General features: G+C 27.9%; 1 protein-coding gene across 3 annotated transcripts in view; it reads left to right on the top strand.

The window, feature by feature from the left end:
• The window catches only part of LOC107444296 (neural cell adhesion molecule 2), a 765139-nt gene that overhangs the window by 285981 nt on the left and 453421 nt on the right, over window positions 1–25737 (top strand). For all 3 annotated transcript variants that reach the window (XM_071181216.1, XM_071181215.1, XM_071181217.1), the window contains one exon: window positions 7627–8024. In XM_071181216.1, coding sequence (XP_071037317.1) covers window positions 7958–8024 — 67 coding nt within the window. In that variant the 5' untranslated portion in view covers window positions 7627–7957. The remainder of the gene's footprint in view (window positions 1–7626; window positions 8025–25737) is intronic.

Here is a 25737-nt window from a genome sequence, read left to right as displayed (position 1 = left end):
ATATATATATATATATAAATAACCAGAAATGCCTTTTTGATATAGTACCGTAATTTCATCAGAATTTGTTTTTCCGTATTTTGTAATATTTGCATCACTCTTTTTCTCCTTACGAAAAAAATACCGAGGAGAATTTATGAGTAAGTAAAACTTCAAGTCTGATATTAAAGAAACACTTATTAAAAGTGCATACAATTTTAGATAAACTTGAAATTAAAAATGAAAAATAATTTAATTTCGTTAAAATTTTGTTCATGTTCTTTTTAACTTTACCATCCAGCTTCAAAACATATTCATACACAGCGCTTTTTTGCTCTGTAGCTTAAAAAATTTCTCTTAAATTTCCTGCTTACATACATATATGAAACCAAACTTTTATGTGTAGCTGGCGTGCAAGCAGTCTTTGTAGTCTTCAAAACAGTAATTCTAACTTTATGACAAAAGTCGAAATGTGGCATCTGTTTATTGTTTGAAATATGCAACTAGCCATCAAGCGAAAACTTTTAAATTTAATGCATTTTTAATTAAATTCTTCAAAAATGTCTTATTACAAAGAAGAAATAGCTTGATTTTTACTTTGTTTAGCAAGAGTTTAGCATTCTAATAAAGGAAATTTCTTTTAAAACATTATTACCTCTTTATTTTTAATCGTTACGCATTCGTTCAGATTACCACGATGAAAAAAATAACGCTGTTTTTAATACTTTCATAAAAAGTATTGATTCATTGTTGTAAAATTATAACTAACCGCATTCGCAATCAATCGTAACTTTTTCGATGGCCAAATGATGATTATTTCTCAATGACCTTCCTAAAGTTTATTTTAGTTCATTTTATTTTCGTAAGTAATGTTAAATTGTTTATGATACTATTGTTGATTATAGCTAACCTTTGTTGCATTACAATAATTTAATAACCTAACTTTTGCTTTTTTTTAACATCTCTCTTTGTCATTTAAACATATATTAACTTCATTAATTATTGTTGAACTGTTAATGTTGCAACTGATTTAATAAACCGACATCTACTTTTTTTTCTTTATTAATTCTCCTTCCTTCTTTAGCATATGTTAATTTCACTGATTATTGATGAGCTATTAATTCTATGTTCATTGTGAAATAAGTTCAGTAACCTAACTTCTATTCTCCCTGTTTGTTTTATGTTAACCATTGAGTTAACCTTATGCATATACCATTGAGCTAACCTTATGCTAACGTTATGCATATGCGTTGAATTAGAAAATATAAAAGATATATATTGCATAAGGTTTGTTTTATGTTAACCTTTGAGCTAACCTTGTTCTCGAACCCTTAGTGATACTGCGATTTGTCAGAAAATTTTTAGTAATCGCTCTTTAAGCTCAAAAACCCTTGGCATTGGAGTAGGGAAAATCCATGCTTTACAAAATATCTCTAATGTTGCAACTATTTCAATGACCTAACTTCTACTCCTTCTTTATGATCATTATCTTTCTTATTTTAGCATTTGTTAATTTCACAAATGTGTTGTGGAATATATATTTTTTTTAACATTCAGATAATAAATTTTTAATTTTTTGCATTTAAAGCGTTATCAACAACAGATTATTGCACGAAATTTATAATCAAATGCTCAACTCAGTTTATCTGATATAAATCCACCTTTAAATAATTTTAATTATCATTTAGTCTAAGAGTTTTCACCTCTTTTCATTAACAACACGTTTGTTCGATTATCAAAATATAAAAATCGAGTAAATTTTGAGCTAAAATTGTTCTTAAATGTGATACATTTTATTTTTTATTGTTATTTCATTATAAAATATTATTTATTTTATCCCTCCTTTTAGCAGCTGCAATAAATTTTATAACCATCAGTGAAATACATATCTAGTATTCTCAAGCAGAAATTTCTTTAAAAAATTATTTAAAAAACAACAAAAATGGATAAGAAAAACTAAAAGAAATTTCTAACAGTGAGCATATCATAAAGTAAGGAAAAATATTTTTATGAATTTTCTGTTTTCTATTGTTTTATAGTCAAAATTTATATACATTATAAGAAACAAACTTTTTATGAACTTTAATGCTTAAACATCATGCACTGCTATTTTTCAAACATTAATATTATACGCAAATTAATTTCGCTTGAGCTAAATATAATAAATAATATTGAAAATAATATAGATGATGTGATAACTTTAATTGAAAATTTTTATAATATTATACTATACACAAAAATTTTATCGGCTATAGTAAAATATTTATCTTAATAAACTCTAATATTATAATTTTAGGTAAATTTAATGCTTTATTTTACATTTTTTAAAGCATTTCTTAAAGTAATTATAAAAATATGCATTATTTCATTTTATGAACTAACTTCTTTGCTAAGCAAATATTTTCGAAAGAAATCTTGGCCTGATTGTAAACATCTTCACATCACTAGCAGTAAATATTAAATGAACCATAAAATCAACAATAACTAAATAAATTTGATGAATATATTTTTTTTACTTTTTAGCCTTTGTAACGTTTCGTGAATCTCATCACATTTGAATAATTCTGATTTTTATTAAACTGGATATATAAATATGCTTAACTAAAAAGATTTTTTTTTCCAAGTGCTGAAGAATAATGTTAATTATTTAGATTTTCATTTTAAAGTTTCCAGTAAAAATATTAATAAATATTTTTAAAAGTAGTGTTTTTTTTTTATTCAGCGTTCCTTTAAAAAAATTTATGCTTTAGATTTATTTATGGATTGAATAATAAACTGATATTTATTTATTCATACTGTTAGAAATAAATAAATTTTTAATAAAAGTTTTATTTTTTCTATTTGTTTAAGCGGAATAATATAAAAGTCGGAATTGGAGAAAAATATTTTTTTATTAACGTAGATAGAAAGGTTTTAATCAAAATTTCAAATAAATTTTCTTCAAAATATATATAGAATTTTTTATACTTGTAAAAAAAGTGACCTTAATAAATATTTCATGATTTTACGATGCATTTTCCTTTCTATTTTGAAATATCTAGGAAAAAATATCATTATGAGAGAGTAGATTATCTCAGACTTGTCTTTCTATTCAAGTTTGATAATAATGTTTTTTTATTCTTTCGATTAGGGGATAAATTTATTAAAGTTAAAGATCCAGTTTTCTAAATTTAACAGTTTAAATGTCGTATTAAGAAAGAGAGAACCAGATAAATTCATTACTAAAGAACATCTAAAGACATTAAAATGAAAACATTAGCAATATATATATATATATCGCGCTTTTAACGAAGTTCCATTTTTGAAACATAGGAATTTGACAAAGAGACTTTTGGCTGACAGTGGTCAAGATCTCTTCATCTGCGTTCCAGTACATATCTACGCTTGGAACATAGTGGTTTAGAAGTCCATGACAATGCAAAACAACATTTTGGGAAAGATATTCATAGTTTAAACGGTTTTAAGCATAACTTGATTATATATTGAAGAGATGTTCCAGATATTCTCCAGTAATAGTTTTTAAAATTGGTTTACTGCAAAACCCATTTTAACTCATATCAAGGACTAAAATTTCTATTCATTAACCTAGTTTTTGAAGTACATTTAAATTGGTGTTTATAAACTTAGATGTAGGTGTGATTTAGCCACAACTGGTTCCTTAGCCTATAACTCCTAACTAATTAATTTTAAAATCAGTCAATAGGTCAGTCCACATTTGTCTCTGGGACTTAATTTCCCCCGACATCATCTCCAATATTACTTTTAAAAACAATATTCGACAAATATAAAATGGAATAATAGACTTTAAGTTATTTTCTTCTGTTTTTCGAATCAATGAAAACTCACGGTTTATCAGGCTCTACAGTGTTAGATTTTTTATCCTAAATTTTGCGGTAAAATGACCGATAGCAGTCTACCCATCCAATTAACTGTAAAGTTTAAGATAAAGAACAGGTTTTACCTTTACGGTTTTGAAACCGTTTACAACTAGTATACTTAAAAAAACCATGATTACTAATCTGAATGCTCGCGCCTATAGAGAAGATATCCGTGATGTTTTTGTAAGCCCTCATGTGGGAGTAATAAATATTGCCTTCGTTCTACAGGACGATGATGCTACACCACACACGGAATAAGACCATGTTCGATCATTTTCAACAAAAATAATTCAGTGCATGAAGTGGCTACCTCGAAGGCAGGACTTGAATACTATCGAACAAGTTTAGATTGCTTCAGAAAGATGTCCGGTTGCTCTTAATCGTCCTTCTTAGACCCTTGCTATGATTACAGGGGAATTTTTGCAATTCCAAACGGTGTCATCTGATTCGTTTATTTCATACATATGCTACTTTCTATAGCATCAATATTGGATAATTTCCGGTGACGTCACGCGTGTATCAGCCAATCTACGTTACGACACACGCGTGATGTCATTGATCCGAAAATTAATTTGGCATGATCCAGGCCATGACACTGAAATATAAAATAGCCGTACACAACTGCGTAATTACGCAAAACTAGTGCGATTTGTTGTAAGTATCTAATTGTCTGATAATTACCTTTGTTGTTATTTTATAAATCAGTATGAGCACTAAAATGGGTCTAAGTTTCAGTAAAATGTTTATGAAAGTTTTTAAAGCTTTCGTCATTTATGATTTTTCGTCAGTTTATGAAAATCAGTGTATAAATAAATTATACATATTTTGTCTTTATAGAAATAAAATTATTAAACTTAAATAAAATACAAGTAAAAAATTTAAAATCAGCAAATTACTTAAAAAAAAAAGTTCTTCTGAAAACGACCGAATGTGTTATCTCTTTATAAAAGTTTTGACAATTTATGGATGCAAATTATCTGTAAGAGGTTTATACAGTTATCAATAAATTCTGTTAAAACAGGCTACTACATCGAGCATAGCCTAAATGTATATTTGTTCTCATTACTTGATTACTGATGCAGATTAACCACCATTAATGACTGTATTAAATCTAACTAAACTAGTAGATATGGCATCTATGCTAATATAGAATTATTTATTGAGTCCAGTGATGTGGGGCACATGTCGCTGCATGTTGAATTTCTGCTCAACCGAATTCCCAAACTTCGCTGTCTTCGATAATGGGAAACTGAGACTTTACCATCAACACAGCCATTATCCTTCTGCACAGTAGAGTACAGTTAAACAGATTACGATTATTATCCGAAGCATTGATCGTAATATTTGAATTTCGAATCAGCAATCATGCTTTAGGATTGCCGTATTTATGAGTATACAATGTTCGATTTAAATGTTCTTTGGCACGGACACTTAGAATTCGAATTTTAAATAAGGTAACAATATTAAATGTTAGTTACTAACTATCTGTGTCTTAAGATTAATTTATTAAAGAAAAATTTATGCAGGAAAAGTTTTTTTTTATGAACTATGGAAAAAGTTTATTATTTATGTTAAAGTTTTGGATTACCACAAGAGGACTTAATACAGTCCAAATTTCGATTTTACTTTTCCAAATACATTATAATCAAACTATTTGTAATGTAAGCATATTTTTACGCGTTGTGTCGTAGCTTAGTAATTATATAATTGATATCCGTTGAATTTTAAGCATTATATTTAAGCTTATCTACCTCAACTTTTAAAAATACATAAAAATTTTACCAATAAAAAATAAAGAATTTACAATTTATTACAGGAATCATGGAAAAAAAAATATTATATACCTTAAAATGAGTCATCAGTTTGGGTTATTATATGATGTATATGTTACCGGCAAAGTTTGAAATCCGGCATTATATAGAATGCCTAGAACCATTAAATGTATACCACTGCCCGGTATACATTTGCCCGCTATGCCCTATACTTATGTTTTTTTAAGATCCAGTGCCACTGCCCGTTATACATGTGCCCGGTATATCCTAAACTGATATTTTTTTTAAGATCAAGTGCCATTGCCCAGTATATATTAGCCCGATACTCCAAACACTGATGTTTTTTTCTAATCTATCGTCAGTAAGTATTAAAATATCGAATAAATGTAATTATATCCACGAATAAATTAATATCAAATCGGATGTAATAAATATTTCGGACATTCACCAAACCCACCATCTGATTGCCAACATTCACAGGTGAAAGTCAATAACCACTGATTTCAGTCATTCACAGTAACATGCACATCATTTACATAATAACCTCATCAGGACGTTTATTTCATACTTTGCTTAAATAGCATTTGTCATTCTTCAGAATGCATAGGCATTATTTACAATGCCTAGGGAAAGTATGTAATACTTCTCATATTTTATACTTTACCTAAAAACATCCGGCATTATATAGAATGTCTAAGCATTGTATATAATGCCCGTGTTTCATACTTTGCCGGTAACATATACATTTCAATTTTATACTTTCTAGAACATTATAATCAAAAACTATCTATCTTATTTTATAAAACACTAATGCGTGTAGAACCGATGAAATTTCTCCAACAGAGAATTCAAAACTGTAATACCAAGAACAGTATATACTGAAGTAATACTGAATTACCAACCCACACAGTAAACAATTCATGATCAAATTACGGTAAAAAGTACCGGTACTAAGGGTGTCATTCCTTTTTACCGTAAAATCTATTTTTTCCAATCCAAGTATTGAAATATTTGCAGCATTATTTACTGTAAATAACCAAATCACAGCAATTAAATTAATATTATCGTAGAAATTTTGGCATGAAATTTTATGGTAAAATGAATTTTACGGATGCTGATCTCAAAGTGCCAGTATAATTTTTATCTTGATTTGATCCGGTATTCGTTTACATTGCATAAGCATGAAAAACTAAACATCTAAAAAAAACATCAGCTCAAATAATAAATAATAACTAGTTAAAAAAACAAAATGACATTGAATTTAAGCATAAATTATTTTCATTTAGATATGTTGTAATACTGTTGACTGAAGTAATTCAATTAGAATGTAATTCAATTTAGCAACACTTTATTATTATTTTTAAAGAATGAAAGAATGAAAAGCGTTACGAAAAAAAAAAATCTCACACTATTATTATAGTCTGTAATTATCGTCATGTACCTCGTAAGGTATCTACTGTATCCAGAGGATGAGCCTCATGTTATAGTTTAAATACTTGGTAACACTGTGAGACTTAACTAAGAAATTGTACAATTTATTCTCCCTGGAGTTTGCAACAATCCGCGTAAAATATTATCTGCATCTCTATTTTTGCAAATGCATACGAGATTGATAAAAATGTGCGATAACGTATGTACATTTTAAAGAACATTTGCTGTTATACTGAAATAATGAGATCTCTGTAGATAAAAGACCATCATATCTAAAGGTTGCCTTGTCTCATATCGAAAAATACTCACGATAACAATTTATAAAAGCTTTTCTCCAAAATATTCCCATAAATCATGAACGATTTAATAAACGTTAAGAAAATATATATTTCCTTTATATAAATCTTGGTTTAAAGCTATTTTTGTACAATAAAATGTAAAAGTAACAATATATTTTATTCTAATATAACAATCTGATTTCAAATGTATTGTTTTGTATCAAACAAATCTTAAACAATATTTTATTGTTGAGTGTTTAAATAAAAAAATACATTTTTTCTTTATAGGTATCTGGAAAATCAAAGAAGAATTCAAGTGAATATGAATAATTTGGTAATTTATGAAGATATATCATTGAACAAACTTACGACAGTGAAAACTGCACATTATATTGTTCAAATGACAAAAACGCTTTAGTTTTCAGCCAGTTACAGACCAATTAAACTATCGCAACATTATTTTTTTGTGACTTATTTACACCAAAAACGAAGTTTCTTTTGAAGAATCTACAGTTTTTCTCTACATATAGATATTATTATCACCTTTACAAATGACAATTAAAAGCGCACAGATTTAGACTGTAATTGAACTATTATTTTGATTCAACAAGTGGAAAGAATGTCCTCAAAATCATCTCCTCCATGTTTCATACTTATTTTACTTCTCATAATCAGGAGACTAACAGGTAGGATACATTTTATTATTAGTTAGAATAATATATTTTATAATTTAATATTTTTTAGTAAAATATTGCCGAAATATTAAAGTTTAAATTTTCACGAAAGAATTATGCATGCACGAAGCACGGTTAACCGATAGCTGTATAGCATGAAGCTCTCTTTTTTTGAATATGGGTCTTCCGTTTCTATAAACAATTTGGTCTGGCAGTGGCTTTTGTTTGTACAAAAGCCGTTGTTTAGTTTTTCCGGATAAATTGGGAACGAATCGTCGTGAAATTTCGTATGAGAATTGGAAACTCCGTCATTGAAACTTATCTTTAATTACAAAAAGTGTATGGTAATAAATGTTTATCTTGTGCGCATTTAACTTAAGCGTTTAAATGTCAGAGAAGACCTTACGATAACTCACATCCATGTTACTTTTCTATACCGTAAACGGGTGAAAATATCGAGATCAGATCAACGCTTAAGCGTTTATGAAACTATAGAAATTGACAAAGAATGCGTAAAGCAAATTTTACGTAACATTTTTAGCATAAATTAGTGCTAACCAGAAACTAGCGCTAGTGCTATTCTATCTAACCAACGCGCCATCTCATTTTACAGTGCCTCTCAAGTCGTTTCTAGCCACGTAGAACACCCCAGTGTTAGACCATTAATCTTATTTTTTTGATCTTGCACCATGCGATTTTTATGTATACTGCAAAATTTTGCCTGTATTAAAAAGAAGATTTCAGTTCGTTGAAGCTGTGAAAGGAAAAGCTGCACATGCCATAAAGGATCATGTAAAGCCAAAAAAAGCTGCACTGGTTAGAACAATGGGGATTCTGCATGTAGATTTGTAAGGGTGGAGAGGATTTATATAAGGATTACCTTAAAGTTATACTAAAATTGTTTATTACAAAAATGTATAAATTCAGAGAAAAAAAATTTATAGCAAAAGTCTCGCAGCTGCCACAGATCGTATGAGAAAGTAACTGGTTTTACCATGACTAAGAATAGTTTCTTTATGCATTCGCATTTAATACTCAAATATTTAAGACACTGGATGCATGTTTAAAAAATATTTTTAATAATTATTTTAATTAATTTCATGCTTCACTTATGGAACCAATTTATAGAACTCTAGTTAAGACTTTTTTTTTCGTTCTAAACTCCTCAGCAAGTGATAATATAAAGATTAACTATTCATTCATGCCAGCATTTTCTGCAAAATTTATTAAATTTTCTCCCACGTCGGGTAGACATTTACACACATTTGTGCTTGTTACCATTTAGAAAAGTAGATATTTGAGCTTTAAGTGACTGTTTTAAATGATACTTTTGCTTATTTAGAAGCTTGTTTATTGAAATAGTTTTTTTTCAGAATAAAGTAAAGATATTAAACTTGGTTTTGATAAGGTTTGTGTTATGCAAGAAAACGTATACTTCTTTTTAATCAAAATCTGTAATTATGCAGCCAAATAAAACATTTTAAGTTTTTAAGAATTAATTATTACAAAATTTCCTTTTATTAATACTTATCTGCTAAAGTAAACAAATCATTCATGTTTATTTTCATTTTTCTATTTTTGTGTTTATTCCTTTTTTTACAAAAAAAAGCATATTTTGTATACTTTGCCACTTCTTTGTGAATCACTTTTGAAGACAAAAATCTAAAACTTCCTTTTCAAGCTTATTCTCATATTTTTCTTTTTAATCAAAATCTGTAATTATATAGCCAAAAAACTAATTTTAAGTTTTTAAGAATTAATTAGGAGAATAGTTTCCTTCATTCATACTTATCTGCTAAAGTGAACAAACATTCATGTTTATTTTCATTTTTCTATTTTTGTGTTTATTCCTTTTTTTTTTACAGAAAAATATTTTTTGTATACTTCGTCGCTTCGTCGTGAATTATTTTTGTAGACAAAAATCTAAAAATTCCTTTTCAAACTTATTCTCATGTTTCTCTTTTTAATCAAAATCTGTAATTATATAGCCAAATTACTCATTCTAAATTTTTAAGAATTAATTAGGGCTATAGTTCCTTTCATTCATACTTATCTGCTAAAGTAAACAAATCATTTATACTTATTTTTATTTTTCTATTTTTTTGTGTTTATTCCTTTTTTTTAAAAAAATAATTATATACTTTGCCACTTCTTTGTGAATCATTTTTGAAGACAAAAATCTAAAAATTCCTTTTCAAACTTATTCTCATGTTTCTCTTTCACTTTGTGTTTGAATTTACTTTGCATTTGCTTAGCTTTANAAAAAATGTACTAGGTAAAAATGTATTTAGTAAAAAATGTATTAAGACAAAAATGTATTATTAGTGGAAAAACGTAATAACAAAATCCAACATTTTTTATTTAAAATGTATTAAATATAAATGAATAAAACTCGAAAATGAATGAAAATAACTTCCTAATTAATATTTTTATTCATTTTTCAAAATACAGTTGGACTTCTATTTAACGAACTTCCATTTTACGAATTTCCCTATTTTACGAATTTTTTCGAGGAACCGAGAACATTTTGGAAATTTCTTCGTAAAATAACCTCCAAATAAGGAAGTGAATTTTCTATTTAACGAACTTTCCACTTTCCCTATTTTCCAAAATATTTCCGAACATTTCAAACTTGTTAACGCATTTTATGGGGGAAATGACCCTGAATTAATTTTCGAAGCCACTGCTCTATGAAATGTATTACTGTTTTCGCTAAAAATTATCTTAGAAAAAGCAGTAAATTACCTGTCCTTTTTTGTTTGCATTTCAAACGAAAATCTCAGTTCAAATTAACGGATTTTATAAGAATAGCAATTAAACTTAAGAACGCATGTGGTAATGTACGTTTAAAATTACTTTTATAATAAATGCAACTACATATAATTTTATTCATAAATTTAGCCTTTTCTTAGTTGAAAATGTATATAGCATGATAGTGTAACACTGGATAATGTTTTGCTCTATTCTTGCTTTCATTGCAGATTTCTTTTATGGTTAAAATTTATAAAATAAATAGATAGTAGTTTACAAGATAAAAGTACATCAATTGCTATTTTAATAATTATGTCTAGTGTTTATGAATTTAAAACCTGTTTTGTGTTGCTTAAGTATTTTAAAAGGTGATTTTCTATTCAACGAATTTTCCATATAACGAACTTATTATCGGGATTTAGCGACTTCGTTAAATAGAGGCCCGACTGTAATTGCATTTTGACAGCAAATTTTTTTATATTTTTTTATGTATTTTTTTTTTTAAAGCTTACCGAGTTTTAGAAAAAAGTAACAATTTCATTCGACATTTCCGTTACAAATACTTGTACTTTTTCCCAAAAAATGTAACGAAAGTACAAGTAAAAGTACTAAATTTAAAAAGTAACGAAGTACAAGTAAAAGTACGTACTTTTTACTTGTACCGGCGGTACAAGTAACGAAAGTAAAAGTACTGCCATATATGATTATAACTGTTATATTATTCTTTGCAAGACACGAGATAGGGATTTCTTGTAAGATTTCCCCTATTCAAATCCCTAACATTTAAAATAGAGCATAATAATATCAGTGTGATTTGGATTTTTGCGCTCCTTACTATGAATACAAAACAAAACCTTTTCGTCTTTTCAGACACATGATTGATTTATATTAAACTATTTCTTACCATAATTTAGCATTTGAGAAGAGTTTCTGGTTTAACCGTCATAACAAAAGATCGCCGCCCACACATATTTGGAAAATTTCAAGGATTAGCTCTTAAAGCAATGATTTTCAATGATTAGTTCCTAATTAGCTTTATATTTTAGTTGCATTGAATTATCACCCCCTTCTTTACATGTGATATTTATTATAATTTATCTATCCCTTCATAACTTTAATATTTGATTAATCATAATATTTGATTAACCTAACTCCATGCGTCATGCCAAGCGTAAGAGTTTCTCTATTAAAAAAAATCGCCAACAGTTTAAAATTAACTAATTTTTAAAAAAAAACTATCAAAAATTTTAACTAATTATTTAACTTGTCTTTCACCTAACAACCCATTCCCTTTCTTTTTTTAAATCGAAAATATACGTCAGGGTTAAAAAGAATCAAACTGTTTTAAAAATAAAATCATTTCACTAATGTTCTTTTCTGAGATAAAATTTATTAAAGTTTTTCAATTATATATTTCATCTACTCGACTTCAATAGTAAGATAAGCACCCAATGGATTGCTGGTGATGTAAAAATAGCATAACGCAATTTATATAATTGATTTATATAATTGATTTATTTAGCGAAGCAGAAGTAAATCTGAAATTAAAGTCTTATCTGGCAGTAGAAAAAAAATCTTTTCGTTGCGTAATCACCCTTAAAGGGGTTCTTAAAACAAAAGACACAACCTATGACGTAAGTAGAGTACTGTGTTATGTAATACGCCAAAATATCATCGTTTATCATTACTCAAAGACAATTTTCTTTGAAAAAAATAGTGCATCGTCACATTATGAAATAGCTTCAGCACACTAACTGCTTATGAAAGAAAACTAGCCCAAGGGTTCTATTACTAGCTATATGCAAACAAATTCCGCAATCGAATGATGACCCTATGACGTCATAATTCCGTGAATGTTAGTAAGGTATATAACGAGATCTTGTTTCTCTCCGGAATTAAATTCAGACGAGAAACAATTGCAGATTCCATTCTGGCAAGTTCAGAACAAACTAACTCGATATCCAGTTGGAACATCGGAAATTATCTATTAATATTGTTATTTTTCTAAATTCTAATGCCTTATTAATCTTTTTTGTTCTACACGCAAAAATAAAAAGCTTACTTAAATTTTCCACAATTTTTCACTTAATACTGAAACAAGAATATGATAAATAACTATTGTACTGTACATTTTTTAAACTAAAATAAAATTGTGTTTCATTATCTAATCATTTGTTTTAATATATGTATTAGAATATTGGATTAAATTAATAATTAAAACAAATATTTTACTTCCTTTTCATATTAATCTAATTTTAATTATTACTTTTGTTACTTAGTTTATATTTTTTTTATACCATGTATTTTTATTGAATTTAATTACTCTTTTTGCAAATAAATTCAAATATTTAGCGGATGGCATTCAGTTTAGTATATTTTAAGTATTAAACTAGCTGAATACCCGTTTTTCGTACTGGGTGATAATAAAAGGATCATAATCAAAAAATAATAACTGCATTATGCAACAAAATGATGCACTAAACAGAAAGACAAATACCAAAACAATAAATAAAGCTAAAGGAATTTCATTTTTTTGCCTTTCCCGGGGGCTTTCCGTGATTAGATTAATCAAAACACTTTTTTAATAGTTTATCTCTTCAAACTAAATATAAACTGCATTCAATATCATTTGGGATTCTATATTCAAATGATGCTTTTGCTGGAGGCGAACTCACAATAGTCAAAATTAACCACAATCAGAACTTTTTTCCTGCTCTTGTCCATTTCGAAGGGGCCCTGAAAGACCTCTTAACAGTATGTATATTAAAAATGCACATCATTGGTGCATTTTAAGTAGGTACCAAACACAGTAATATAGTACTTGGTTCCTGTACTAGTATATTTCTTAACTGTTCGAACTGGACCAATCACCATAATACTAGCAGTACCTATAAACACATTTTAATAGAGTATTACTGGCGTTAAAAATACAATTGCGATTTTTGACTGTTCTCCTATAGAAATTAGTACAATTTTTCCATCAATTTTTCTTTTTAGTTTATTGTTTATTTTTCTTCATTTTGCATCTATTACCAAAATTAATTAAGCAAAATTGATTTCAGTAATGGAATGGAGATGTTTTACTTGTTCCTCCTTAACGGATAAGTACCTTTGCTCCATTAATTTTGCTTTTTATTCCTAGTTTATGTTTTTGTTTAAATTAGTATCTATTACCGAAATTAATTAAGCAACATTGGCATAAAAAACAGAATGGTGATTTTTCTCGCTTCTCTTAAACAAACTGGTACCTTTTCCCGTTAATTTTGCTTTCCGGATTATAGCTAATTTTTTTTATTCTAATCCATATCTATTACCCTTATTTTTTAAGCGACATTGGTGCAATTGATAGTATAGCGATTATTTGGGGTTTCCATGCCTAAATTAATACGGTTCTTTTCTCCATTAATTTTGCTTTTTATAAGATACGTTAATTTTTATATCCATTAAAATCGATTGTTGAAACTAATTAAGCATAATTGACGACATCAACTATAGAATGGCGATTTTTTTATGTTTTTCTTAAACAAGTTAGTATTATTTCTCCATAAATTTTTCTTTTTAGCACATTCTTGCTTCAATTTCTACTATAAGTTCATATTCTTCCTACATCTTGTTCAAATTTTCAGCCGCTAATAAAATACTTTTTATTCATCCACTCATGTTCAAATACATATTTTGCACTTTTAGTGGATGATATTTGATATTAATAAAGTTTTTTCAAATATTAATTCATTAATTAAATTTAATTAATTAACTTTAGTTTTATATGGGAGAAATTTTTTTAAATATTTCGTAAAAAGTAAGTAAAATAAAATTTTTCTATGTTGACCTACGTAGGAATTGATTTAAATTTTTTTTATCTTACTTGTTTCATTTCAATTCCAGTTGATTTAAATTTTTTTAGTTTCATAGAAACATGATTTAGCAAACAAAATACAAGCGTGGATTCAGATAGACAGGAATACTAATTCGTAGACATAGTCCATCTATACTTTCAATCCAGTATATCTGACATAACGAATGACATATTTAATAGCCTTCAATAAATTCCTTTTTTTTATTAATGAGAGCTAATAAGCTAGCAGACGTCAATGATATTATCGTAGAAAATATTTGATTAATTAGAATTGCGTTTTTCAAACATCACTCCCGAACCATATATTTGAAATTTTAGAGACTGTTTTGGAATCGGGAGAAAAGGTCCCTATTTCTCCCGCAGTCAGGACGCTACAATTACCGGTTCAGGAGTTATAAGATTGAGACGCTTACAAGCATCGAATCCCGAATTTTTCATTTTATTTATATACAGACAGCATTTATGCATTTGGTCATTATGTTACCAATTTTTTCCCGAGTGAATTTGGATTTCTAATATATTTATTTTTAAAATCCAATTTATATTTTATTTTATTTCTTATTTTAATCCAGTTCAAACAGTTCATTTTGTTACATTCATATTTTTTAAGATAAATATGTTTAATTTCATTTCTCTTTCTGTTAGCAGTTTTTGATACTTGATGCAAGGGTTTTTTGATTCAGAGTATGCTTTTTTATGAACAATATATATTTAGCTATTATATTATTTTTTTCCTTCTAAATTTGAATTTTAATACATTAGAGCAAAATTTTAAAATGAGAATAATTTTTTTGTCAATAAAATTTTTTTTTCAGAAAAGGAACTCTCATGTATGCCATTAATTCCGATATTACAGTTGGAAAAACTTTATTACTCCGTTTCATTGATAGCGAAACTTCGTATAAAAATCTCATGATCATGTCTCTCATGGGCCGCAATAGCGGCACAACTCAAAAAACACGCGCTATGGACTAATAACAGGTGTAAATAGGAGAATACACATTCTTTTCAGCAGCAATACTCACCAACTCATAATTCAACTTGAAGGTAATCTTCGTTTAAGCAAACTAAAGCATTTCTTATGCATTTTCCTTAGCAATGAAAACTTTAAATCCACTTATCTCAAAGCGTGATTTTTTGAGTTGTGCCGCTATTGTAGCCCATGAACGATATATTTATGCTTTTAAAGTTTTAAACTAAACCAAACCTCTCGAAACCTATTTCGAAACCTTCCAGGTCAAACAGTAGCCCAAACAAAAGTAGTCGAATTCGCGAGAGACTTAGTTAAAGTATCACAAAGACAGCTTGCCGTGCAAGGTCTAAACTCAATGAGCATAAGCCATCTTTTCATTCTGTGACGTAGAAGTAAAGTGTTAACCATGCTAATAGCAAAATCATGAATACTTATCACAGTTTTGAACCACGCCTAAGCAAATACCAGTTCAGAAAAACCGTTGTTTCCCTCACACAAAATTATGTAACAGAACCAGTTGAATCATTCTTCCTGTCTTCGCTTAAAAACAAAAGTTGAGGAAAATAATTAGAGAGAAATGTTTAGTACCGTCAATTTAGATGTCTCAGACGTTAAAACTTTCAATAAATTATTTTTTGAAGCTTTCTGTGAGAATTTCAAGACGAATCTTGAGGTTGATGATTCTACGAATTTCCTCGAGACTGAACGGAAGTAGCGAATGATTGAAATACTTGAATCATTCATAAAGAATGTACGAGTAACAACAGGAGAGAGACAGGAGCTGAAATACTGATGCCATGTCGCTAAAGAAACGCATATTTGGCATAATATACAAAAAAAAAAAACTTCAATAACTAAATTTTCACGTTAAGTTTAATTTATCAAAAAATTACTTATAACTTTAAGAAATGTGCATGATTTTTTGTTCCATTAATTATAAAACCCCTTTAATAGCTCAAAGCAATCTGAGTACTGCGTAAGCACAAGGTGAAAAATTCTGGTAAAATTATCGTACTGTATTGTTATGACATTTCTGAAAAAACAATAATTCTGATTAATAAAACCAAACATGCGACATTTACACCAGTTATATGGTAGCGGTTTCTTTTAATATACGTAACGGTTTTCCGGAAGTTCTGGTTTTCAAAATTATATTTCTTATTACTGCATTTAGTAAGAATACAAAACTAAAAAGTAAATTGAAACAAATAAAGGACTCTTACGCCATGCTCTGAGGTATCATGACAAAATTACGAAACTTGAATCATATTTACTAAATTTTAACAAATATTATAAAACAATATTTATTTATGATTTTACTAAAACCTTTAACAAAGAGTTTCGGTAAAAATTACCGAGCTCTTTGGTAGAAAAGTACAATACAGGAAACGAGAGCCATAACACGATATATAACTAGATAAAGAGAGAGAGAGAGCCATGTCACAAGTCAATTTTTGCCATTTTCTGGTAGCTCAGACCATATTTTTCCTCAGTGCAGCTTTGGGATTAGCGAGTAGCAGCGAGCAGGGATTGGAGCCATCTAGTAAATCAAATGATAAATTTTATTAGTCTTTTATTCTTCTATTTAAAAAATTTTGTGAACTCTCGCATTCCTAGATAAACTTGTTAAGCTGATACAAAAAAAGAAAACAAATGAATTTATGAGGAATTGCTCAAATTTATTTTTTATTGGTTAGTGTAAGGAATGTAACAAATACGTTTCCGTGTGTTTTCCATTATTTTGAAGATAAGACAAAATAAAGGCAGGGAGAAGTTTTATCAAGAATTGTCTTTAACATACCTTTTGTCGTAAAATCTGAAAAGAAAGTCAGAGAACTATTCGGATGGAACATCTGTTTCAAGTATCTTCATGAATTTCAGATGACGTGAAACTACTTACAAATAGAGTAACATATTGTTCAAAGAGAAAGAAACTTCCCTGCCAGCGAAACACTTTTCATTAAATTATATCACTACAAAAAAAAGAAAGAAAATAATTTCAGAACGTAATATTATTCGAATGGCTTACTTTATAAAGTTTTAAAAATAATGCTGTTTTTATTCTGTTATAAGGAATTTGAAATATTTCTTCAAATACAGTTATTATTAAGATATGAAGAGATTAGTGGAAGATGCACAAAAATAAATTTTAAAAGAATTTGTTCAAATGCTGAAAAACAGACTGAGTATAGAAAACTTTGTACGTTATTTGTACACAGCGAAAACAAAATTTGCATGTGCATGACATACTATTTTATTTCCTCTATGTTAATAAATGAAATGATTTTCAAACAGAATTCTTTTTTTAACGAAGGCATGAATTAAGTTTGACAGAAAAAGGAAAAAAAGAAATGGAAGTCTGCAATGTAAAATAATTGTTTAGAGAATAATACTAATTTGATTTATATTTTATCTATGAAATACATTTTAACAAACATTAATATTAATAAAGACATAGTGAACATAAAATATTTGGCAACGTAAAAAGAAAATTGGTCCTGTAAATAATGGAAGCATATGAAGACCTGTCGAGAAAAAAAAATGGAAGGCCCAAGACTATAATAGCAACTAGGATAAAAGAAGTCATAACAAAGTAGAATTCCTAGGATGAGAATAAGCACGTTGCTTAAGCGAAGTTGGAAATGTATGCAGAAAATACTCGAATCCTGATGTGTTATTTTGGCACAAAGATAACCAAAAGTTTCGTTAACAGCTTCCTGATGTTGCAATATTTCTTAAAAGTAATAACTCTAAATTTACAAAAAGAAACCTAGGGTCTATATCCCACTGAGATTCCATTATAGGCATTACGTATTTCCTATCTATTAAAATTTCTTTAATTTGATAAATTTATTTCTTAATCATCTTTAATTCAATTTTATTTAGATAACAAAATATATTTTTATTACTATTACATTTCGTAAAAAAGTAAATATAAATTTTTATTATCTTCTTAACAATCAATAAAGGCTTACATTGTAATTGCATACAAATGTATAACTCATTAATTCACTGTCTCGACTAAATCAAGCATCAAAATTTATATTTAACTCTTTAATCCTTAAGCTTATTTTTTTCACTAATCTCAAAAGTCACAGGGTTATGTTAATTTCTCACGTTCTTTTTGGTGATTAAGCTGAAGCCTAATTGGCTGAATTGACTTTTCTTTTGGCAGTGTCCTTTTTCGATAACGTGCCTATAATACACCTGTACTACAAAGGGCTGAATAAATATCACTTTTAATGTGACTTTAGGCTAGCCAGGGCAAAGGGGATTTATCTCCCATGACCTTTCCTTATTGAAATTATTATACAAAATTTATAATTTCACTTACAAAGTCATTTAGATAAATTTTTCTTTTTTTTTTTATCTCGAGCACTACAACTACTACTGAATAAAGGTTTAATTATGATTATGATCTGGTGTTTTCACCAATTGTCATTTTCATGATCCTCTTTTCATCATCATCTTCAATTAGTTCATCTACACCACCATCTTCTAATTTTCAGAAAACAAACCATTTTCAATTTACCCACTAAGTTTTTCTAGTACTAATGATATCTGTTGCATGAAATAGTATTTTTTTGGGGAAGGTGACTTAGCATATGCATTACACCACCAAAGTACTCATTAAATTTCAATAGAGATAAAATAATTTCACTCAAACGCCCGCTATAACCCATCTAATCCCTGTTGTATGCCTGAATTAAGTCTTAAACTGTAAAAAATAATGATTAACATTTATTGGCATCTACAATATAGAGCCATTAAAGAAAAAATTTTAAAAATACAACAATTATGGGTAACATTTAGTTTAAAAAACTCATTGAAAGGGAACATAAATTTCTTCAGACGTATATCCGTTAAGTGAAATCCATGGTCACCCTATTCAAATACTCGAGACCCAACCTGCCTTTGTAGGTATTAACTCAATCACTGGTTTTCTATTTTTTGGAACTTCAGCTAGTTTTTCCTATATTCAGCTAATATTTCCTTTATTATATCAGCTAGTATTTCCTTAATTTATTATTTAGTTCAGCTAGTAATTTCTTCAGCCTTCAGGTCAGAGTCTTCAGTTAAAAAACGACTACCAACCTGCCTCTGTAGGTATTAACTCAATCACTGGCATTCTATTTTTTGGAACTTCGGCTAGTTTTTCCTTTATTCAGCTAATATTTCCTTTATTATATCAGCTAGTATTTCCTTAATTTATTATTTAGTTCAGCTAGTAATTTCTTCAGCCTTCAGGTCAGAATCTTCAGTTAAAAAACGACTACCAACCTGCCTCTGTAGGTATTAACTCAATCACTGGTATTCTATTTTTTGGAACTTCAGCTAGTTTTTCCTTTATTCAGCTAATATTTCCTTTATTATATCAGCTAGTATTTCCTTAATTTATTATTTAGTTCAGTTAGTAATTTCTTCAGCCTTCAGGTCAGAGTCTTCAGTTAAAAAACGACTACCAACCTGCCTCTGTAAGTATTAACTCAATCACTGGTTTTCTATTTTTTGGAACTTCAACTAGTTTTTCCTTTATTCAGCTAATATTTCCTTTATTATATCAGCTAGTATTTCCTTAATTTATTATTTAGTTCAGCTAGTAATTTTTTCAGCCTTCAGGTCAGAGTCTTCAGTTAAAAAACGACTATACAGTTGGTTTGGTACTCGAATCCCCTATAATAACTGATATTCCGCTGAAAAAACAACAGCCCTACATTAGATAATTGCTAGCAAAATGTTTGTTGAAAAATTCCATTGTGGTTCCGGATTTAGTAATTGATAACAAACCAAAGTGCAAATAATAATAATAATTCATAATTCAGTTTTTTGCAGTTAAAAAAATTAGACATGCTACCTTGTTGTTTTCTCAGTCGTCAAATTATGAGCAACGGAATTAAGACTGGTTCCTTGAAAAGAAGTTAACGCTTTACTTTCCACGCCTATTTGGGTCATTCTCACGGAAAAGGTATAAATAGACTAAAATATTTTCTTAAATTAAAGTAATTAAAAAAGTGATAAAAATTACATAAATGTCTTTTTTTTATTTTCGTTATATGTCCTTATAATAATGGTCAAGTTTTCTATTTTATTTTCTACAAGATTTAAAATATTTTAAATTCTGCCTTGTCCACGGAGTAGATGTAATAGTCAACGGAGGAGACATTTTATGTTATCAAATATAAAATGTCAATGAAGACTAATTCATTAATTATTGGGTACAACTGATATGAGTTTAACATTAATAAGTAAGTAATAAAATATTTCATTATTAGAGATAGAGCTACTTCCAATTAATCATGCTGCTATGAAAGGAAACATCCATTTTTGACCTAGGTGTAAAATCTTTTAAGTAACACAAATTAACACATTTGTTGCATTTTAAAAAATATCAATTAAAATAAAATAGTTTTTTAATTATTAAAATTGTATTATGGTTATCTAACACATTGTCTCTTCCATTGACTGTGTCTTCTCCTCCGTGGACTCGTTATGTCCACGGAGGAGACAAAAACTAGTTCTTGAATTTTACTGATTTTTAATTTTGAAGTTACAAATATGGGACAGTTCTTTTTATTAAATGTACTATTTTTGCAATCTAAAATTGATCTATCAAAAATAAAATAATTTTCTCTTACCTTCTTTATGATGTCCACGGAGTATACGGTGAGAACTTTGCCAAACCCCAGTTGAACGCAACAATCCAAAACTGACGCCAAAGAGAACAAAAACAACTGATAGTTAACATTAGAAAATGGAATGGTTACCTTTCCCAGCAGCTGTCTTATAGGGATTTCGCATATGCTGCCCTTTATTGCATATTTACCGAACTATATTAATTGTCCACGGAGGGAGATTTCATTTTTGATGGACAAAGATTACTAGTCATTTATTTTATTAAAAAAAATCTTTTTTAAAAAATATTAAATGAAAAGTTACGATAAACATTTAACTAGGGAAAACTACAAAAATCATTAAAATAACATTTAAATTGTTTAACAGCCATTAAAAACTATTTTGTGTCACAGACGTAGGCACGTCTACGGAGGGGATTTTGAAGTTATGTTTATTAAAAAATAAGAATGAAATATTAAATACATTTAGCAGAAATGCATATGATTTGCTAGTTAGAACTTTACAAAAAATGACGAAGAAAAATATTAAGAAATCTGCTGTATTTCCTAATATTTATTACTAAGGGACTTAAAAAATCACCTTTTTGTGTGAATGACCCATTTACGCAAAAGTAAACTATTGAAAATCGCATAAATTTTAAAAAAAATAAATGTTAAAATAATTAATTGGAAGTCATTTTGTATTCGCAGTCATTTTGTTCTGTTGCTACAAAAAAGACCAATTATTATTTAATCAATGCAAACAAAGTTTCATTGGTAAAATATTCATAACAAAACTAATTAGAAGAAATAAAAATAAAAATAATAACCTAATTTTCGATTTTTTTTTTCTGCAGGTCTGATATATATTAGGATGTCGTGGATTTAACAATAGCTCGCTGGACAAATTAATGGTTATAGCTTCGAGCGTAAAACAAGCCAATTTATCACTTTGGAGTTCTAGCATCTCTAAATGAAAACATTTTTTGCACCACATATCTCTATTACAAAGTCATTATCATTTATTAGGTTTTTAGAGAGTATAAAATTTTGCTTAAAAGTAATAAAAAAAAACAAGTCTCTTATCTTTGTCTTTCTTGATATCAACTTCTCATTAAAGAGTCAATTATATTTTATTTTATAACCAGAACATAAAACTTCCAATTTTTAGTAGTTTGTTTACTTTTAAGATACGGATGACGTTGTTCCCTTACTAAGCATTTTTAAGGAATCTTTTCAAAGAATTTTTTTTTGAAAGAATTTGTTGGGAGTTCTCGAGGAGTTTTATCTTTCTAGTTTTAATGACCTAGTTCAAGTTCCCTTTCTGTGTCTTATATTATGCAATTTGCAAAATTTTAACATATTTCACATTTTGTGACCATTTGAAAATTGTGTGACTTATTAAAATAAACACATTAAAAAGTAGGAATTCGTATTTTAGCTGTGCTTTAGTGTAAGGATGGAATGCTATTAGAGAAAATAAATTAAAAAAGAGATAGTATAAACTTGATATTTAAAATATAAAAAAATATTGTAAATTTTGATTAATTGTTTTAAATTGACATCAATTTTCATAAATTTTAATAAAAGAAAATAAATTTCATAAAAATGAATGTTAATCTTTTTTTCGAAAAAGATTCTGAACTTTAAAGAAATATATATGTAAATAAAAAATACATAAAAGTGAAAACTTTTTATAGACGTGGCGACGTACGACGTGGGTATGCTGCAAATTTGCAAACGAGATCTCCATGCCCACTTGCAATTTGATACATCAGTAGCAACAGGTAGTTAACAAATTAAGCATGAACTAAGTCAAATTAGTGAAAAAATTATTTATACTTCAAACCAAGTATAAGTAATTAAGTGATTTTTTTAAAAGAATATACAGATTCAAGGAGTGCACTCATTTAAACAGCTGGTAGTAAGGCCGATTTAAAAATGTCGGCTGGATTTAATTACCACATGACGGTTTCAATATTGCAGTACGTGCTATATCGGAAATTAAGGCGATATTATCTATTTTCAAAAAATTAAATACTTGAGATCTAAAATAATGTAAAACTTGCTACTAATATAAAGTGATAAACTAGCAAAAATAACATGATGAAATTACAAAACGAGGGGGAAAAAAACTATTTATCCGCTCAATGATTATCACTTCGGTATCCTTACTTGCTGCACTAGCTGTAAGAAACGCACACTAACGCAACACTAGCTGTAAGAAAAGAAAAATTTGACTGAAATTTCCTTTTAAAAGTGTTTTGAAAGTAGTTTCGAATGTAGTTTTTAAATGTAGTTTTGAATGCAGTTTTTAAAACGGTTAACTTCATCTGATCCGTGAGTTATAGGTAATTTTAATTTTTAATGAAATTAGAATGTCAATTACAAGAAAAAAATTAACTGATATCCCTCTCCTGCAATTGTATTTTTTACATGTATATTGTGTAGAATACGTGTCACCCACGTGATTTCTCGAATACATTGCTGGGCAATTCATACATGTATTGCCCATCATTGTATACATGTTCACTTGAAGGCTAAAGGCTGAGAATACTAAAAAGTAAGTGGGGAATCTATAATTTGTGCATAATATGAACTCTAAGCAATAAACCTAGAGAAGCAAATGTGGGCAAAATGGACAGAAAATGTGTTTAATTTTTATCAGTATCAATTCTAGAAGAAAAGGATGTTTTTTTTAAAAATATTTTCAGGATACTTCAATTCAGGAATCTTCCCACTAAAAATCAGTAAATTTCTTGGAATAAACCTGGAAATTTTCTGAAGAATTAAAAATTCATAGCACGTCTAAACGTGGAATATAGCTTAGTTTGTTAATGGTGCAATTTAGCGTAACAGATATAGTACTATGAAGGCAGTCATAAGGTGATTCAGATGGTGATGTGTAGAACTGTAGTGCAGTTCGCATATACTAAATTGCTTGAGAGAGTTGAGTTGATCATTAGTCCTAGTTCACCTATCAATGATTTAATGGCAGAACATCTCGTAATGCATTTAAGAAATAGAGGAAATGCATACTTGCTATTTTTTTCTTATTCGGAGAATAGTTCGGTGAATAGTTCCTTTCTCGGAGATTGGGAACGACCACTGAATTTTAATTGTAAACTTAAATATTTTATTATTTTGTTCACAGAAAATAATATTTTATAATTTAATAAATTATGATATAGTTATTAGTCTTTTCAAATCAAATTTAATAATTTAAGAATTAAATAGAAACAAGCAAGAAAATACACATTAAAACAACTATTAATTTCTGAATTAGACGCATTTTTCGCAACAAAAAAAAATTGATTTTACAGAAATTATTTAAAAACGCAGAAAAACCCCTTACATAATGAGTGGTGATATGGAATTTTCTAAAATTCTGAGACCGCAGGTATTGATGCCACAATTGCTGCAACCACAATTATTGATGCTTTTTGTTTTATGAAAAAAAAATTTATTGCAATATATATAATTTTATAATAAAGCATTATTTGCTTACGAAACTGTTGTATCTTTGAACTTTTATTCTAATCATCTTTCTTCCAATTCAACTGAATACTTATTCTAAACACCTTTTTCTTCAGCTTAACTTCATCAAACGAAAAAATGAGAGAAAAAAATTTCAGTAAAATATTTTTTTTCTTGTGCATAGAGTATAAAAGATGTAAATTATTTTATCTTAAAATTTTTGTTTTACTTACAGAATGTAGAGAAGAGTATTATCTACTTTGTTTTCTCTTTTCAGAATACTTTTCAGAATTTCTCTTTCATCTCATTGAGAACTGATTTAAAGTTTAAATGCAATGTAAAACTTTTTGTTATGTAGCTTTCACTGAAAGTAATAATATTGTTTGCTTTTCTATTAAATTCCTTAAGATATGTGCATTTATAAAAGTTAAAAGCATAAAAATACATTTATTCTTCAAAAGGAATATTTTTCTGAAGGAGATATTTAAAATAAAATTATCTTAGCTTATATATTATGCATAATTTTTCTTTTTAAAGAAATATAGTGAATGATGATATAAGACTTTTTTTCCAAATCTGCGAGGAAATTTCTTACTACATTTTTCAAAATAAAATTTCAAGCGAAAAATGTATAAATAATGTTTATTACATTATAGTTAAAAGCATTTTTTTTGTTATTTATGCTTTGTAAATTAGCATTAATTTAATATATATTTAAACTTCACAGTATACTTTGAAAATTATATTTTACATACATGTCATTTTAATGCAATGCGATGTATTACTGTCTTTGATATTGGGTTAAAATAATTCATAAAATTTAAATAAAGTTTAATGGCTCTTTTTTACCAAAATTTTTAATTTTTGCGTGGTTTAAAATTTAGTCAAACTTTTTTTAAACTGAATTTGATTAAAAGGAGATATTTTTACAATTAAAAACAACTGAACTTTTTATTAACTATTGTTTTTTTAAATAATTTTCACGTTTTTAGTAGACATAAACATTACAAACCGTTTTGTCATGTTATGGTTAATTTGCTGTTAGCTACATGTTGG

Source organism: Parasteatoda tepidariorum, chromosome 5 (genome assembly GCF_043381705.1).
Source record: "Parasteatoda tepidariorum isolate YZ-2023 chromosome 5, CAS_Ptep_4.0, whole genome shotgun sequence".
NCBI classification, from domain to species: domain Eukaryota; kingdom Metazoa; phylum Arthropoda; class Arachnida; order Araneae; family Theridiidae; genus Parasteatoda; species Parasteatoda tepidariorum.
This window is presented reverse-complemented; position numbering and strand designations above follow the sequence as displayed.